Consider the following 19,809-nt stretch of genomic DNA (forward strand, 5'->3'; position numbering starts at 1 on the left):
TCTTGTACTCTAAGATGTCATTCCACTATAGTTTGACATGTGTGCTACATTTATTGAATTTTATGATTTAAAGGATAGATTTGTATGAACAATATCATATTATATTCACAACAGACAGTGTCTGTCTATTTTATTTTTATTCTATCTATATTTGATAACTTAAATGCAACATACAGTATTTTCCTAATGTACAGTATACAGGATGGTAAATTGCTTTGAGATAAAGTGAAAATAATGTGTTACAATGTTGATTAATTAGTGTATACTTTGTGAAATTGTCAGAATGCGAATACTTTTTAGTTGATCTAGCCTTATTTTAGTTTAGACATTCCATTGAGACGGTACTTGTACAGGCCAAATAATGTTGACTACTTTTTATTAAAATTTGCAGCTTTTTTCTGCATGAAAAAAAATGATAGGATGGGAAGCAAATTGTCCAGGTGAGCTGTGTACATGTACATGAGTTTGGAACAAAAAAGGGAGAAAAAGAAAAGTAGGAAATTGACTGATTTAATTAGAAATGAGATAAATATGTCAAAGATGAGAGCAAAAAGTGGCATGAACTTTGCAAATGTGGGTTAGTACAATCGTCATGACAGGCAATCTTGCTCCTAAAACGTTTAAATAAAGAGTTTCCCGTCTATATGAACAAAGATGGTAGATTTTTCAAGAAAGCCAAGAAATTAGGGTAATAGAGTGTAGGGGGATGTGGCATGAAGTTTGAAGGAGATTGAGAAAACAAGAGCCCCCCCTTTTTTTTCTGATTATATTTTTAGGATCCACTTGGCCTATTTTCATGTGAGTGTCTGACAAAATATGTGGGTCAAGCGTTGGGAAACATTTAATGGTCTCAGAGTGATACAGGAGGAAAGGTTTTAACGGATTGCTAGAGATTGAATAGCAACGCCTTAGAGAGGGCATCAAGTGGACGTTTCTATTTTTAATTGCCATGGAAGCTAGCCCTTCCGACACTTGTCTGGCTATTACAGAGGAGTTTAAGAGGAGGGGGAGGGATGGGGGGAAAGAGGTTTCTGTGATCAGTTTGGTATTAAACCGTTTTTGGACTTGGAAAGAGTTCACTTGTCAGAAAGAGCATTGGGATGGTATTAAGGATGGTGGTTAGGGTGGATATATCATCTGTTTGGTATCACTGATCAACCATTTTAATGTTACAAGTAATGATATCCTCTGAAGAGGCAGATATTGTCCTCTGTTTGGTATGGAAAACTTTTGGAGTTTGGTTAGGAATACAGTGGGTAGGATTAAGCTTCTATTCTAACAATTTTCAAGAATTAATGTCAGGGACCCCAGGAATGGCAGTTGGAGTGGGAGAAGAGATGCCTTACGTGTATCAAAATCCTGTATAAACTGCTTGGAGTTTTGCTGAGAAATATGAAGAAGAGGGATAGGGTAAGATGGGGGAAGTACGTGGAATTGCTATAATGTCAATCAATTATACAGTAAAAATAAAATTAAACATTCTGTACAAATATACAACCTGTTTTACTATATGAGGTACTGTAAAGGTTTTTTAAGAGTTCAAAGAAAGTTGTATAAAAATGATTACAAATTTAAAAGATCATTTAAGCAATATATGTTACAAATTAACTACCCATGCTACCATGGGTATTGTTACATGTATGTTATAATTCTGTTGACAAAATGAATTATACACATTTTTGCTGATTGAGAGTGGTACAGTAATTCAGCATTTACCAACCTTCAACTTACCACACACAATTTGATCTTTGGTTCAACTTGGTTACACCTTATTCCAACCTTGTTTATGATTCAAAGTGAGAATTTACCCACCTTTCATGTAGTCGTCAAGCACAGACTCTAATTTTAACTTCATCATTTCATTCATTTTACCCATTTAGTATTCTATTGAATGAGTTACAGACAAATAAAGACATTTGATTATCACACAATATTTTCACAAATTTATATAACCGTAGTATGTATGTAAAATACTGAAAAGTAATTGTAAAACACGAAATGTAAGTAAGTTCAAAGGAACATTATAAATTGAACTTTAGGAAATAGGAATCATATGATTAGTTGAATTTGATAAAATGAGACAATGCAAAATTGTGAAAATATCATTAGGATATTCACTTAATCTACATCATCATAAACTCTTTCAATGAAATCATGTCATTTTTTATTATTTAACCTTTTTTCTTCAAATATTCTTATCTACAGGCTAGAGGATTTGTTTGAATACATCATTATATAGTTGAAATCAAGTTTACATAAAAAATTATGTTGGTAGAGAGAAAAAATGGTCAGTAATGTGAATTAGACTTGAGTATCAACTAACATTTCAATATTATAAAAGGGTAGTCGACATTGAATGTGTTTTCAGCCATTAGGGTATAAATTCAACAATTTTTTTTCATCGATTACAGTGGTATCTAACACCCTGTATTGACAATGTTTTCATTTTTGTTTTTAATACCGGTAGCAATTTGAGCATTTACTTTACAGATTTAACAATTGTTAAATTGTTAGTTACCTCCATAAAAATGCACATATTTTATTTTGATTAGGCACTCTAAATCAAAATTATTTTGATGTAAAATTGGTGATTTAACCAATAAAATACATTTTTTATATCCTTCACATTATATTTACTATATTGATTATTTTATGGATTATTTTGTAAATTTTATGTTTTGAATGCAGAAATAAAAGAAAACAAATCAAGAAATAATCGAACCATAATGCACTTTTGTGGAATTTACAAAAAACTAGAGATAGTCTTTAGAAAGGATTCCAGTGTAAATTTTTATTGGGAGTTTTTTTTCTCCAGGTTTGCTTGCCTTTATGTTTTGGCCATACGTAACCAAGGCACCATCATGATCTTCTATTAGACAGTACAAAATAAAGAGTAGGAAAATGGATGTTTTTTGCAATTTGTTTTCAAATACAAATATTTGAATAGGCATATTTAAGGTTTACATTATCATTCTCATTTTGAAATTGACAAAATGACTAATTTGAACTTGTCTCATCTTCATGGAAGGATGGTCTCTGCATTATTTTTTGTCAGTTGGTGGGCCATGGAAGAATTATTGTATTTGAACCTCAATCCTCATGCTAAGAATATGATCTAATGTATTACTATATGACCGTCAGAATTATCTGTCATTCTAAGCTTTAATCCAGTGTATCACAGTATCATGTATGAGAAATCCCAGTGAGAATTAATGGACAAAATGCCTGCTGTATTGATTTAATTCCTATCATTAGAAGCTATCAAATATCTAATCTTTTGTCAGGAATTCCACAAGATCACACCCGTGAGAGAATGGATGAGGTTGTTGCATAGGACGGGTTTTCCCGCTGCGTTGTATTCATCCCTAGTAACGCGATAAATAACGTTTAAAAACCACCGGCTTTGGCTGGAATTGACCCAAGGCTTGTGGAAGCGACAGGCGAGTGTCACTTCTCTCCCCGTACAATGCCAAGGCAGACTCAAGGTCGTAGTGGTCTGTGGTTTATTCACGCTGTCCTGACAACCGAACTGGCCGCTGCCTCCAGCAGTCATTTTAATCACTATGACATCAGACCCAACAATACTGAGAGGGGGATGGAAAGGAGGGGGAATGATGGGATAGATGGGCGGAGACCTTAGGGAGGAAGAAAACGGGAGGGAAAGGTGAAAGTGGGTGTGTTAGCAGGAGGAGGGGCCAAAGATTGCATGAATGGGAAGATGAGACAGAAGAGAGGGAAAGGGAGATAGAGGGGAGTTGTGGGAGGGGGAGGTCAATAAAAGACAAAAAAATAAGAGGAGTAAAGAAGATAACAAATAGGAATGAAAGGTACTTTGGGAAAGAAGATAAAGGAATTGAAAACGGAAAAGAATGATAGAGGCTTTAGAGGAGAAGGAAACAGAAGCAAGGGAAGTAAGTTCATGGAGGGGAAGGAGAGGAAGAAGAATAGGACTTTGGACTTTGGATTAAAGGTCAAGTCCACCCCAGAAAATTGTTGATTTGAATCGATAGAGAAAAATCAAACAAACATAACGCTACAAATTTCATCTGAATCGGATGTAAAATAAGAAAGTTATGATGTTTTGAAATTTCGCTTATTTTTCACAAAACAGTTGAATGCCCAACTAAGCGATATGCAAATGAGAGTTGATGATGTCCCTCACTCACTATTTCTTTTGTTTTTTATTGTTTGAATTTTACAATATTTCAATTTTTACAGATTTGACAAGGAGGACCAACTTGACTTAACCAAAAGTGTTAAAATAATGGTAGCTCCACATGTTCAGGAAAGAATAAAATTTAGTTTCACATGACAATGAGGAGAAAATTAGAATTTTTCATATTTCATATAATAAAATACAAAGGAAATAGTGAGTGGGTGATGTCATCAGTCTGCCAATTTGCATACCGACCAGGATGTGAATATAACCATTTTGTGAAATTAAGCTAAACTTTAAAATGTCATAACTTTCTTATTTTACATCCGATTTTGATGAAATTTTCAGTGTTTTGCTTGTAGGATTTTCTCTTGTTATTAAAATTAACTTTTTGTTGGGGTGGACTTGTCCTTTAATAAATAATCTTTGTATACATTTATTTTTCAAATTACTATGATGATTTGGGCATGCCTTTTATCCAGTTCACATGTACAATTAAAAGTTTTTGCCAACTGTTAAACACTACCGATATCGTTCGTTCCCTACATAATTATGATTGGCTAAGAGCAAAGTGATCTTTGAAAATCAGTGACAAAGCAGGGCCAGGGTTCTTGATTCCAGGTATGTGTTATGTTGGTTACATCAACTGTTATGATATTCTTCGCAACAAGTGTCTATTATTAGTCAAAAGATGAAAGAGATAGTCATAACGGTGAAATGTTTCTAAAGAAAATCAATGAGGAGTGGCAAGCTGTTGTTCCAACCAATAAAATATGTATTGAATAGGATTATTGTGGCGACAGGTAGCACATTTGTTAAAAAGATCTTCCCATTTTGTAAATTGTGTCCTTTTCCAGAAAGCCTCATGAATCTTAGTATTCAGAAAAAACACAAGTTATGTTTTATTGGGGTGAGTTTGATCATTTTTTAAATGATTTTATTAGATATTCGCTATCTGGAAACTGGAGATTTCAAATGCATATTTTATGAGGTAAATCCACATATCTCCAACTTCTACTCTTTGTCTGTATTCTTCATCCAGATACACATGATAGCTGTTATAGAACAGTTTTAAGAGTGCACTATGAAATTCTCTTTATTCATACATTACCCCTGTTTTTCTCTTTATGCCATACATTATAAAGGAAACACAGCTACATTGCATTGGTATAATGCCTTTACAACAGATGCAGATAGGGGGCATATTGGAGAATCTTTTGAAACTTAAATGTAATTTCATTGCATGGAAGGACCGTGAAGGACATATGTGCATTTGATGATCATGTCGTCTCTCTTTATCACTGTATTAATCAGGATTAAAAAGCTGAGAAAGACAGCCTATTTGTTCATATAATAAACTGATTTTGTGCCATGGGGTTAAGATAGATTATTAATCTTTTACATAAAAAAAAGTTTATTTTCTCTTTCTTTTTATTCATTTTTAAGGGGAGGGGTCAGTATGGACACAGTATAAAAGATATTAATACTATTGCTGTACTTTAAACAACAGTAACTATAAAGTCTGTCTAAAGCTTTGGTAAAAGGGTCAGTAATGTAAATGTATATACTTATTCATCTAAAATTCCAATATTACAAAAGTGTAGTGGTCATTGGATGCTTTTTAGCTGTTATAATTCGATTTTTGGCATCTTTTCAGCCATTGAAATTGAAATATGCCATTTTGTGCTCTCTATAAGCCCTTTGAATTAAAGATGGTATCATTATAAGCTGCATAATTAGTCTGTTTTATGCCCCCCCCTCTCTGTTCTTTATACCTCCTCTCAGTTTAATTATCTTTAGTCAACTAAACTACCACTCTTTTGATGTTGAGTTTAATTTCTTTCTTTTCCTTGACTTATTCTCCATGCATGACTCCATGTGCCTTCTGTACCACCTCCCTCTTCCCTCAGGATGGCCTCCACCTGCAACCACCTATAAATTGTACACTTCTCTCCCACCCACCATATATTTCCCCCCTTCATATGTCCCCTTTTTATGTGTGTTTATCTCCGATATCAGCATTTAGATATGAGATACACTCATTAGAATCAACTTATCCACACAGCTTCCCCTTCCCAAGCCTTTTACTCCCCAATCTTCCCTTCCTGTGTGATTCCTATTCCTCCTACAGTCTTCATGTTTGTATCCATCTTCCACCTCGAAACCATTACTTTCATATCTCTACTGTACCTCTCATCATCCTTGCATCTCCCTTTTCTACAATCACTTGTTACTACATTTCTAACTGCAATTTCCTTTTCTGACCCTTTCTATACCATTTCCACCCTCTGTGTTATTCTTCTTCCCTAACCTATTTCTCCTTTCTCCCACCATGTCCCCGTTGATCTATTTAATCATCTTAACCTCCTTCCCATGATGCCTTGCATATCCAAGTAAAAACTTATTCTTTCTCCCCTCCATTGCCCAATCTCATTCCTTCTTTTGCTGAATATATATCTTTAACCCATTGGAGACCAAGGCTGTGTAGTCTATGGAAACCATGTGTCATAGGAAAATCATTCGCTTACCAGCAGCTTAAAACATTCCATCCATCCCTCTGCAAAGCTTCGAAATCTGTACTACTACTAGCTGACTTCTTCATGTTCCCCCTTCTCTCATCCCCTTATCTATCACTGTCTCCCACCAATGCCTGTAAAGATCTCCCCTCTCTGCATTCTTTCTCCTTTCTTCTGTCTCTTGTGTCATCCTCCCCTTTCCCTTCCACTTTACCATCTCTCCCCCTTCTCTTCTTATTAACTCCACACCAGTTTTACTTCTATTTAAAAATCACTCTAATGCTCTTTCACTCTCCCTTCACTTGCTGCTGTCCCCTTCCCCTTGTATTCCATCATCTTCATCTTCTCTCCATCTCTTCCATCTCTTTCCCCTTCCCTTCCCCCTTTTCACCCACCGTTTCTCTTCTCCCATATGTGTCCTCTCCTCATCATCTCCCCCTTCCCTCAACACACCACCACTTTCCCCAGCATGCATCTTTTTCTCTCTTCGACAGGCGCATGAAAGACAATTTAGTGGCCGAGTATCGCGTATACCACACCTGATACCCCATCCTCAGTAGCGTCACGGTCCCACCAGGGCGATCAAGTCTCAGGCCTCGCACTCATTATGCCCCAGCGCCACTGTGGCCGCTGTCTTAACTTACACGAACATTTCCTAGATCTTGGCAAATTACTGGGAACATAATAGGCCTTGGCTAACCAGCGGACCTGGCTGAGGGGTAACTCTGCCCGTGTTTACTTGCAACAGAAAAAAATTCCATAGTTTTCCCCATCCCAATACAGCCTTGCCTGAAGTTTCTTGCTCTTTATAGTTTTGAAGATTGGCAGTTTTTTTCATAACACCTGTTTTCCATAGGATCTTTCGTTCTATCTCTTTATTTTTATTACAAGAAGTAGGGCAAATTTAACTCTGATAAATCATCAGCCATTGTGAAGAAGATAAGATATTCTGGAAGAATTGTCTCCAATACACACCTACAGTACATGTGTCTTTGTACCCAAAACTTTGTTTGATTTCATGTTATCAGTGCAAAAATCGCTTCATAGTCATTTGATCGTTTAATAGTTATATAAATGTGTCGGTAATCTATTGTTGACAGGATCACAAAAAACACCATTTTTAATTCAGGAATTATGAAGTAAACTGATGTTAATTACCATGATTCTGAAAGAAGAAAACGGAAGAACATGATTCAAGCGGAAGCATCTATGATAGGTGTACATATGATCCAGCTACAAGTAGAACTTTTCTCCAAGATCAGCAAACATTTTTATTGCAGGACGCTTGCTTGACAGTGTCTTGAGACAGGAGTGATTGAAAAGAGCTCCCTCTGGAGTTTTGTAAGCACCAGTGAGATGGAGATAAAGAAGAAAAAAAATTTGAAGGGACCAGGATTCATAGTCAATTAATTTCAAATTAAAGCTTGTAGGTTGAACTATAGTTTGTACTGTTAGAAATCATGTAGAACTGTCCACAATAGGTGATTTCTGTATTTTTTATACTTTAGATGGGAGCAAGATTTGTATTACAAATATCAACTTAATTCATCTATACTTATTAAAGTTGGGACCGATAATGATTGCATCAGTGAAGAGATTATAATTCACCTCACACTTTACAGTTTGATAACGAATTTGTTAATTGTAATGTTAACATAAATCCCCCCAGTTTCCTTAGGTGTCATAAAAGCCGGTAGAACTCTTGGGAGACACATGTACAGGCATCTCGTTCTCAATCCCCCGTTTCCAAAATATCATATTGATATTTAGCTTACAGAAATGCATGAAAAACAGTGTTGCAGTGGGAGAAAAAGTATGTAAAAGAGGTAACAAAAGATGGCTCTTATCACTTGGTTTATGTTCAGCTATAGACTTTAAAGGATGGGTAGATATATCTTGTTTGAAACCACTTGAAGTATCAGTGAAATATGAAGGAGTAGATGAGAGGGAGGGAGGGGAGTGAGAGAGGGGAAAGATGGGTGGAGAGAGGAAAATAGTTTCCAATCCAGTCAACGACCTCAAAGAATCTGTGTTGAGTTTGATGATGGTTCGGTGTAAGTCGAGCATGGAACGTGATTATGTTAGCCCGGAAAGCCGACCCGATCGCAGCATCAAATACTCGTTCACTCTTTTAGACCTTTGTAATGAGGAAGGGAACCTTAAACTCCATCCCACTGCAACAGATATCACAAAATTTTCTTCATCATTTCACAAAAAAGGGTCTTCATCGTCTTTATGCTCTTCATCTTGCCCGCTCGTTAATGTTTCAAGTCAGAGTCGGCTTGGATGTGCGACCGGGGCAAGGGATATTCCTCCCTCGAGGGGGGAAGGAAGAAGACGCCCGGATCCCATCTCCTAAATCAGTTGCGGGGGAAAAGTCACAGATAGTCGAATTTGTTCATAAATAAAAAGGAAAACGATATGCGCAACCCAACTTGCGGATACCCATCCCCTGTGTCTTGTGTCGTGTAATTGCCATTGCCGAGGAAGGAATCGCTCCCCGAAGGGTATCGCGTGATCCCGCGCGGACTCGCCCAGGGCCGGGCATTGACTTATAAACATAGCTGGGGTGGAAAAATTTTGTGCAGAAAATATCTTCTGTCATCCCCCCGTATTCAGCACAAGACCCTAATTGCGAAATAGGAAATTGATTGATCATATCTTTCTTGAAAAATGAAGTAATAAACAAAGTGATTTTTTCAATTCAAAATGAGTCAATCAGTGGATTTCAGAGTCGAGAATCAAATTATGTGCCATGCATGCCTCAATAATATAGTTTGAATGGAAAACATAGCTACCCAGAATATGGGTATATTTTCCCTCTTTAAATCATTAATATCAATAATTAGATTTTCGTTGATTTTTCTTCTTCGAGAATTGACTCTATGAGATCGGTCTTTTCAAGTAAAAAACTTCCTTTCTAACATGCCTTTTGTTTCCTTGTTTCAATTTCTCTTTGTAGCTTGTCAATTCTAATTTTGAAAATCAAATGGATTTTCACCTGTCAAATGGAAACCAATAGTCATCTAACCGTTACAATTATGGGACTTTTTTTCTGCAATTGTGCAGTATCACATGAAAATACAATATGCATTTTTCGTTTGTCCCCGTACTTGCTTACATATCTTTTTTGAACAATGATATGGTGTTTACTGCCCATTTTCAATGAAACTCTAACAAGAATCCTCCGTTTGAAGCCAGAAATTGAATTAACGAGTGTTACAGTGATATCGAGTTAAAGGAAAAGAAGTGGAGCTAAGCTACCTTGCCCCCTTAAGCGGTTAAGATACTCATGTTAAGGAATTAGCGGGCTAATTATGCTCTGTTTTCAGATCAACTCAATTCATCTCTAAAAACCTGTCAGGGGTTCTCTGTTTCATGCCCATTTAGTACACTTAACAGACAATAATCGTTGTTTCTTGTTGCGGAGTGTTATCAAATTTCTACTGCAGTTATATTGCTGATATTGCAAATCAAACACTTGATACTTATAATGAACCACTCTATTAGATTGAACTCTATAATTGATATGAAGCAGTTTAATCATAAGAAATTGAAGTGATGAATTCTTCACAAATATTTGACATTAGTAAATTGCTTCCATGTATTGGCCCACATACTTTTAGTTACATTCCCAGAGCATTGGGAAATCTGGAGGTGTTTCTTTTCATGAAGTTACCAACAACTTTTTGAATGAATGGAGAATTACAATTCAGAGGCAAGTTGGTAAATTACTTTTAACCATGTTGGTATAGTTGAAATTTATTGATGTTCATTATTTTAGTATATTAAGGGTAAAAGGAGACATTTTGTAATTTTATTTGAATTTTACTTATACTTTGTTTACATATCAAGACGAACTTTGGTTTCATTATTTTGGCACTATTGATTGATTGATTTAATCATGGACAAGTCATATCAGCCCCCCAAAGTTTTATTCAGCAAGCCCATGTTACATATATATGTAAAAACAAACTTTATATTCAAGTCATTTGTAAAATAAAGGTATCACAAACACCCTATTTGATCATTAAAGATTACTTAGCCAATGCTCCACACTTACTTTTTATTGGCGGCCCTAAAACAATAGAAAATATTACAAATTTGGTAGCCCAACTGTGCCACCAAGAGTTGACTTGTACAGAATTTTGGTGGCCCCATTCTAATTTTTGGTTGCCCCAGGCCACCGGGCCACTGCTAATGTCGAGCCCTGCCTTAGCATACAACTACAAAAGCTTGTAATTGTGCAGGTTCCATGACATTTGCTCCGGTGCTCTGATGGAAAATCTGCACGTTGAGCCAAACATAAAACCTAACCTCCAAAACTATCAAATAAACCCTAATCGTTATCTTTACATTATTCTGAAATAAAACTCCATTACAATCCTAACTCTAACCCTATGCCTTCTGAGATATCAAGGCTGGAGCAAATGTTGCAGGAGCAAATGCTGTGTCACCATTGTACATGCATGTCTTGAAACGCGAAGAGCTAAAAAATAATGACATTTACTTTTATCCAGGTATGGTAGATGAATTGTTAGAACTGTGCACCATTATTAGTTCATCTTCTAAATATTTAATTTCAGAGTATCTTACTATTTTTCCCTCAATTTTTTTTTTTTTTTGGGGGGGGGGAATAGGTGAGTACAATAAACAAAGTTTATATAGCAAAATATTCAGAATAATTTCAACATTCACATGTATGAATGTGTTATATTTGCAGTAGGATCTAACTACACATGCAGGTATGATGTTATGAAAAATAATGAATGTAAAGAAGTCTTGACTTACGGCTAAAGTGCATAAAGGGAGAGAGATGTGAGGTCAACATGTTTTGCATTCTATGTATGTAGTTATATGATATCATATTCCACCTTCAATTTATCATACCTGAAATACCAAGTGGTGAATTTCACTAGTTGTTGATAGTCTTGGCTCTTAATATATTCCTAGCAGAATTGGAAAAGAAAGAAGGGGAAGGGGAAGTGAGAAAGAGAAAGAAAAACAGAAAGAGAGAGAGAGAGAAAGAGTAAAGAGAAAGGGAAAGAGAAAGAGAAAGGAAGAAAGAAGAGGGAATTAAATAGAGTTGAGAAGGAAAGGGAAGATAGTTACAGTAAGGTAATGTTCAACACATATAATGAGTAATTGGTCAAGTCCGCCCGATTAAGTGGTTGAGTGGAGAAAAGTCAAATATAATTTTGAAAATTTGGTCAAAATCAGGTGTAAAATAAATATTTATTAATAAGTTTGAAATGTCTCATTTGACCAGTTTATCAGCATTATGTAAGTACAACATTTCAAGATATTCCAGAGAATTGGAAAGTATTTCATAATATAAGCTTATGAAACTCTTGCATCTGATTGGCTAAAAGCACATTTGTAAATGAAAATTGATGACAAGATGCTCCATGAAATTTTCTCCATGAGTTATCTCTCGTCAATTGAGGCTACTTAAAATGTATCTTAATAGTCTGTCATTCTTCAGGAGAAAATATCCATCTCAAACTGTGAAGATAGTGTTGTATGGAGATGAATTATTATATGCAGGCCGTTTGCACACAAGTGTAGAAATTGAAACCACATTATCCTCAAATTATGCAATTATTAAAAGTACTTTTGAAAGGTGGGAGTTCGTGCACCGAGACACAGGTCACTTTTTATTATTTGGAATCGACCAAAATAATTTGTCCCATAGGTTCAATCGTGATCAGTTTTGGAGGCTGCTTGTACAAATGGGGACATTAAAAATTGTATTAAAGTCTTAAGACGTTAAAAAGGCCCTTCGAACAAAAATGTTGTAGATTTAGTTCTGTTCATTCTAAAAGCTCAAGACGATGGTCAATTAAATCCATACTTAGGATCGATGCTTTGGTGAAAATATATTGTAGTGTTATGTTCAGTCAGTAAGGAATTCAAATGCAATAGCAAGTAAGTTTATCCCAATTCTTCCATTTCTGTTTTTACTTTGAGAAAGTGGAGGTTTTCGTTGAACTTTTAAAAATCAATTCAACTTTTATGATTATGTGAATACGTCAGTCATAAAGAGTAATATAAGTTCTGAAGTGGAAGAATATGAACACATCCAAGAAGGAAATCGTGAATTGAGAGTGCATAGATTGCTTGTTATGTGTCTGGTTAAGTGGATATGGGTGCATTCACACTCAATCAGCCACTGCTTTAAGAGCCACTAGGGATCAACCTTGTGCCCAAAGGGATACAATCCCTTGTAATAACTCCAGAGCCGTATTTTCAAACTTGGTTATCCCAGGATTGGGCATGAATAGCGCAACCGTATCCCAATCCGGAGGGTGGTCGAAGTGGGATTCAATAAAACAAGCTGCTGTCACAATGCTATGCAGATAATGATGATGATGGTGGTATCCTTTCTCTTTTCCCTTCTCCTCCTCTTGTAAATGCCTAGTTGACAGCACCACTCGTCCACTCTCCCCTCCAAAGGCTTAAGAGTGGCTCGTTGATACTGAACGTGACACGCGGCTGGGCTATTATCCAGAGGGGTTTTGCGAATATTACCTCAGCCTGCGATGTTTCTTTTTGTGCGAGATAATATTGTAAAATGCCACTTAGATGTCAAAGAAATCAAGGGGAAGAGTTAGGGAAAGGCTGCCGTGTTTGATCGCAACCGTTGATATAAATTCTAGCTGAATGTTTCACCTGGGGTGGTGCAATAAAGACGGATGCATTCTTTGTCTATCTGTCCGTTTCTGTTACGGTAAATGTGCAAACGGAGAGGCATTAATCCATGTGTGGGCATGGAAATATCTCAAAGTATTTGTCATGCAATATGAAGTCCTACTCTAGTGGTGTCATACATACCTGTGTCATATATAAAAGGGAGAAAAGAGAGACAAGATTTGTTAGGTTGCAAATTATCAACAATCTGCTGATGATTTTTCAAATGCCATTAGATGACCATTGTTACTTGTTCCCTCAGTGTAGCTGGATTTGTGTCTTTTGGAAACACTTTTAAGTGTTCTCTCTGAATCTGTCATGATAACTTAGTGTTATAAGATTTCCATGCTTTATTCTAAATGACACTTATTTTGTAATTGATGACCCACATACATGATCTTTTGAGAAAAAAAAAAAAATTCACTTGAATTAACTATTATCGCTACAATTGAAATTTTCTAGTTTGGTTCAATGAGTAATTGATTTGAAGCATTCCCCAGTTTGAAACCAAGGAGTTAGATTTTGGAATAAATTGATCATTAACATTTTTTCACAACATGCTTAAGCCCTAAGGATGTAGATGCATATCCACATATGATATTATTCATTTAGTCAGCCTTCGATATATTGGCAGTGGAATTGATAATTTTTGATAATTGTGAATAGTTGACTTGAGGTATTTATGGTCTTTTTTCAATCTTTATCTTTCAGAATCGAAAAATGAGAAAATTGAAGGAGGAACATCCTCATCTTCGTCTCTGGTTGACTCCGGCAGCTTCCTGGATGATTTCAGGAAATGCATTGAAGGCTTTGACCCAGCTGATGCAGCTGTGCTGAAGATGCAGGCCGCCCAGCAAGCTACCACTGAAGCAACAGATGAACTCCCCAAGGGCAGTACAAATGGACATAAGGGTACACAATTTGGGCACATGCCCAAGGTCCTGGAATACTTGAAACTGAAAGAGAATGGACTGAAGGAGGATGGGAAGAAATTTGTGAGTCGGATGGGCCCGGTGGATGATGATGACGATGATGAAGCAGCAATGTTTAAAGAAGTGACGAGGTATAATATTGTGGATGGTACCATCATGCACTGTAGAGAGCTGGAAAGGCAGGCAGGAGAAGGTAGTCAGGATGGTGATGATGATTCTGAAGACAGGCTGTATGATGAAGAGACTGGGTCAATGAGCAGCCCAAGCCAACCCATGGAAGAAGAGTCAGGAGAGAATTTCTATCCCTGTAAAGTATGCAAGAAGAGGTATATTTCCAAATCAAGTTTACGAAAGCACATATGTCGGGCTGGACCCGAAGCAGGAAAAGGTCAGCCAGCTGAAGAAATGAAGACAGATGATGAAGCCATTGTACAGTTACACCATCCTATCCCACTGCAGATACCAATTCCCATTCCAATTGACTTGAGAAGAGATACAGAGAGCAATGACAGTGAGGTCCTGGATATGAGGTACCATATTCCCATGGCACAATCCTTGGGTAATGGTCACATCATAAGCCCTGTGACAGGAAGCATGTTACCAACAAATGGAGAGTTCTACACACTGACTGGAGAAGCCCTTGTCATCAACGAAAATGGCAACTTGGTACCAGAGATCCATGCTTGTCCTATCTGCAACATGACGTTCCAGCATGCAAGCCAACTGATGAGGCATAGAAGAACACACAGCAATGAGCGTCCTTTTGAGTGTGCAGAATGCCACCAGGCGTTCAGAAGGAAGTGCCACTTGAAGAGACATTGGCAGCGAATCCACAGCGGGGAGAAACCTTTTAAGTGTGGTATCTGTGGGAAGGCCTTCAGCGACCGGGACCACCAGAGACAACATGAAACCATCCATGGACCAGAGACCTACCCTTGCCTCAAATGCCGCAGTGTGTTTCCAACAGAAGCATACCTTGTTGCCCATGTAGCAGAGCATCCTGATTGTAAAGCAGCCTTTGCAAAAGGAGAAGATGGCTCCCCAAAGAGGGTGCGTGGGAAACGTAAGGGAACCCCTGGTTCCTACCGGTGTGGCCTATGTGGAGATTTCTTCAAGAAGTTAAGGCAGATCCAGACCCATCAACGTGTGAGACATCATGATGTATTTGAAAAAAAGTACAAATGCAATATCTGTGGAAAAGGTTTTGATTTAATATCGGACTTGACACATCACCGCCATACGCATGCCGCCAGAGGGAGTAAATATGATGTGGACAAAGAATCAGAAAGGCCAACGATGCTTAAGCAGATGCTGACAAATGCTGCAGAAAAGAATTCACAGAATAAACAGGAGCTAATGGGCATGCTGCAGCTGTTAGAACGACGCATCCAGCAACAGCAGAAGCAAGTCAGGAAGATGGAAGACCAACAGGACCGCATCTCTCAAGAGCTTGTAGACAGTACTACCACAGTAGCAACCAACAACAACTCCATGGCCGAATCAATTCTTAATAACAGCAAGTTAAGAACACTGCTGGAGAGGAGACCACTCAGTGAATTACCAGTACTTAAGAGAGAATGTGACCTGCAACAGGGTGGCCCAGATCCAAAGATGCTGCGGACCAACAGGATGGTTCTTGATCTCTCAAATCCCAAATCACCAAAGACTCCTACTTCCTTGTCATCCCAGCCAAGATCATCTAATCCTGGTAAATCTGATGTCACTTTTATTGGGGAACAAGCCCCAGAAGAAGCCAACCTCCTTCAATCCTCTGCCATCATGGACTTGATGACAGGGAACAGGCACAAGTGTGAAGAGTGTGGGCTATCTTTTCTCCTCTACTCTGACTTCCGAACACACCGTAAGAGGCATGAGAGGGCACGATTAGCTATGGGTAAAGAAGATGGCGGAGGGGGAACTGCAACTGATATTGTTTGTGGCAATCCAGAAGGAGACCGCTCTCTCTGTCGGGACTGTTGCAACCAGAATGATTCCTCAGGGACCAAACCAACTATGACGGTGCATCACAAACATGATGAAGATAATGGGAGACACACCAACAAGATCGGAAACAAGATATGGAACGGCAAACATAGTTCAACAAGGTGAGATATCTCTACCCTATACTTCTTTTGATATAGTTTGATTAAAAAAAATAACCATTAGCCAAATATTGTATTCAAATGACTTATAATATACCATTTGTCAAGTTTCTTGTCTGATCGATTTCCCTACAACATAGTTTGATGAGAATATCTCTACTTTTATAGAGCAATGTTTGGCTGTAGTAATCAGTTGGGTAATTATAAAAGAGAAGAAATTTGTAACAAAAGTGTTGATAATTCTTTAACCATATTCAAAAGAACAGTGCTGCACATGAAACCATGATGTAACTAAATGCTTTGAAATGTAAATTTTGGATTAAAGGAAACAAAAATGTAAGGAGAGAATCAATCTTATCAGAAAGAATAAAATGTGAGGAGCAATCTAAAACTTGTTTCTTCAAAATCGGTTAAAGAATAAGCGAGTTACGGAAGTTTGAAAAGTCTTGTTGTACTTTCTATGGGGATCCTCAAATTGGCAAATATACTTATTGCTTATGTCATAGACGATTTTTGATGAAACTTGTTTTTAATTGTTCCTCTCATTTTACCCTTTCCAATAAGATTGCTTCACTTCTTGGGTTTTAGTTTCCTTTAATGTGTTTCAACTTAATAAGAATGATCAAGAATGGTTTTCTTATAAATGAGTTTTGAAAAGTTTTGAATGATAAGATTTTGTTGTTGAACTTTTCAATTTTTCTTATTAGATCATAGAAAGGAAAGCTTGGCTCATTTCTGTTTTTGTTGTTGTTGTAATTCCACCTACATGTACCTTTTATCATTTGTTCAATTTTTGAAATCCTTATTGAACGATATTTAGTTGAATAACATAAAACATGGTCCAATACACAAGGTTGCTTTTAAAATGCCTTGAAATTCACATTATGGTTTTTAAAATGTTGAAACAATCCAACAAATTGTAGTCAGAGACATCTATTTCTGTGTGAAGTATATGTGCAGCATTGTATGAAGTTATTACCATTACTATGATGGACTTCAATGAGTTAATAAAAAAACCCAGATCTTTCCTCAGTCACTTTGAGACGTTCATTTTTTTCAATTTAAACTCACAGCACTGCTAATCCATATGAACCATTTTTGGTTACTTCAATTATGATATCATGATTATTTCAGGGATTGAATTAAAATACCTTTGTTTGGTTCAATGTGAGAGGAACCACTCTCTTTCCTCTGCAAATCACACTTTAAAATGAACTCTTATTCAATGTTGTGTTTGATTGAATATCAAGGTCATTGGGAGGTAATTATGACCCTAACCATCGTCTCTCTCCAGCCCAATAAGATCGTCTTTCTAGTTTGACTCCCTGCTAGTCTTGCGGCAAGATCCATCTCTATGACAATCACACCCTTTGAAATGATTCCTTTAAAACCCCTTGATTTTCCAAAGCCAGAATCCCCTTCTACAGCTTTTCTCGGTTGCTGAAAAAGAAACTGAGCCTTAGATTAGTAAAGGATCCGTTGTTTGTGGGATTCCATGGTGGATTTTGAAGCTCTGCCCGAGACCTAGCACTCTATTCCGTAAGAGATCAGATCATTTTTCTAGTGAAGATTCAATTTAAGCCATTGTTGTTCTTTTACAGGAAGATTGTTCTACAGTTTTAGCCCATGTAAAGAGAGAGTCTTTGAAAACCATAGAGCCAAAAATAATCATGAGATCTTTAGACGGCATCAGATAATCTTTCCCTGGAATTTATGATTCCTTTTCTCATTTGATTTTAAATTTCAGTTTATTTTTCTTATTTTGTTTCCTCTTTATGTTATGCTCTAACTGCATTTTACCATTAATCATTTAAATTGTTTCTAAACTTATAAAAGTTTCATAGTTAGTTGCATTGTTTTTTAGATTTCTCAAAGTAAACATGCCATTGAAAAGTTTAAATGGAAGGTTTCTTTGTTTTTTTTTATTTCAAGCTTTAATAGAAAACTTGTATCAAAGATAGAAAGGATGTTGTATATCCAAAGCAATGAGCAATCAGAATAGTGAGAAACATTCTGCTTTCTTGTTGTAATGAAATGTCTAGTTTTGAAGAGAAATAGTTTTTGAATATGGAATTTCTCACTTTTTATAACCCCTGAATGTTACCCAATGTACATTGGGTAAGGGGAGATATGCCAATTCTAGTACCCTTTGATGGTTTTCCACATTGTTCATGTATGGGGGCGGGGGTATATCGATTCTAGTACCGTTTGACGGTTCTCCACAGTGAGTGTGTGTTTGGGGGGGGGGGGAATATATCCCTTCTACTACCCTTTCATGGTTCCCCCCATTTTATGGCACCCCAGTCGATGCTCACCTACATCCGCTCCTAGGCATACTTGATACCAAACTGCAACAATGACCAAATCCTGAAATAGGTCAGTTGGCAATTATTTATGCTCATCCGACACGTTTGATAGTCTGCTACGGATTATGTCGTCTCATCAACAGAGAAAACCGATCGGGAGCCTTCAATAAAACTGCGATTAAAACAGGGATTTGGGGAAAGCGATCCGGCTCAAAAAGGGATGATTTTACCAGAAGTTGCCACGAAGGGTCAGGGAGGATTGATTTTCGCACAGACTGGACGGACATGATCGCTAACGGTTATTGACTGGTGCCGGAGAAACTAAGTGAAAATAAGCAGATATGCGACAAGGAATGGAATATTGCCGTGACACATCTATCACATTTGTTTTTATGACAACCGAAGACAACTCAAGAGATTATTGAATTAGGAAGACAAGTTTCAATTTGTTTTTGGCATTCACTGAGGCTCAGGATTTCCACTTCAGGGTAGCTTAGAAACTTTCTCCCAGGTTTTTAGGTGATGAGCCTAATCGGGTCATTTTGGGCACTTATTCTATTCTTTTCTTTCATGAGACACGGCTTAGAAATTTACTATCAATTGAACTTATGAAGTAATCATCCTTTGGTAAAGTGTGATTCTCATAGTCTAAATTACTATTGATGATCTGAGATAACAACTTTAAATGTCTTTATTTAGTAATGTTTTTATCACTGAGATTTATTCAGGGATCCAATCATTCTTCAAACAGAGCAATAATGCATTGAATCTGATAGATACTTCCAAAGGAATGTATGAAAAGAGAATATTTGTGCTAAATGATTATTTAGTTTGTATATCGGAAACAATTTAAAAACAACTCTGTTAGTTTCCAAGAGCTTTTATGCAGATGAATACATGCAACTTTATCTCAGTCTTAAAGAATGTGATGCACAGAAGCAAACTTTCACGTTTCATTTACTCTCCTCCATTTCCTTGTGTCTGCTATCCGTTATATCATTTTTTATTTCATACTTCCTTCATAAAAAAAACCTTGTTAATATTTCAGTTTCTGTCCATCCGTGTCCTGCTTATTCAAGCAAATGTCATTTTATCTTGAATCCTATT

At 36.9% G+C, this 19,809-nt stretch overlaps 1 protein-coding gene across 1 annotated transcript in view; it reads left to right on the forward strand.

Annotated features, from left to right (window-relative positions):
- Positions 1–19,809, forward strand: part of LOC129253585 (zinc finger protein 629-like) — a 53,360-nt gene that overhangs the window by 24,552 nt on the left and 8,999 nt on the right. The window contains exon 2 of the mRNA XM_054892015.2: positions 14,074–16,399. Within this exon, the coding sequence (XP_054747990.2) occupies positions 14,074–16,399 (2,326 nt within the window). The remainder of the gene's footprint in view (positions 1–14,073; positions 16,400–19,809) is intronic.

Source organism: Lytechinus pictus, chromosome 2 (assembly GCF_037042905.1).
Source record: "Lytechinus pictus isolate F3 Inbred chromosome 2, Lp3.0, whole genome shotgun sequence".
NCBI classification, from domain to species: Eukaryota; Metazoa; Echinodermata; class Echinoidea; order Temnopleuroida; family Toxopneustidae; genus Lytechinus; species Lytechinus pictus.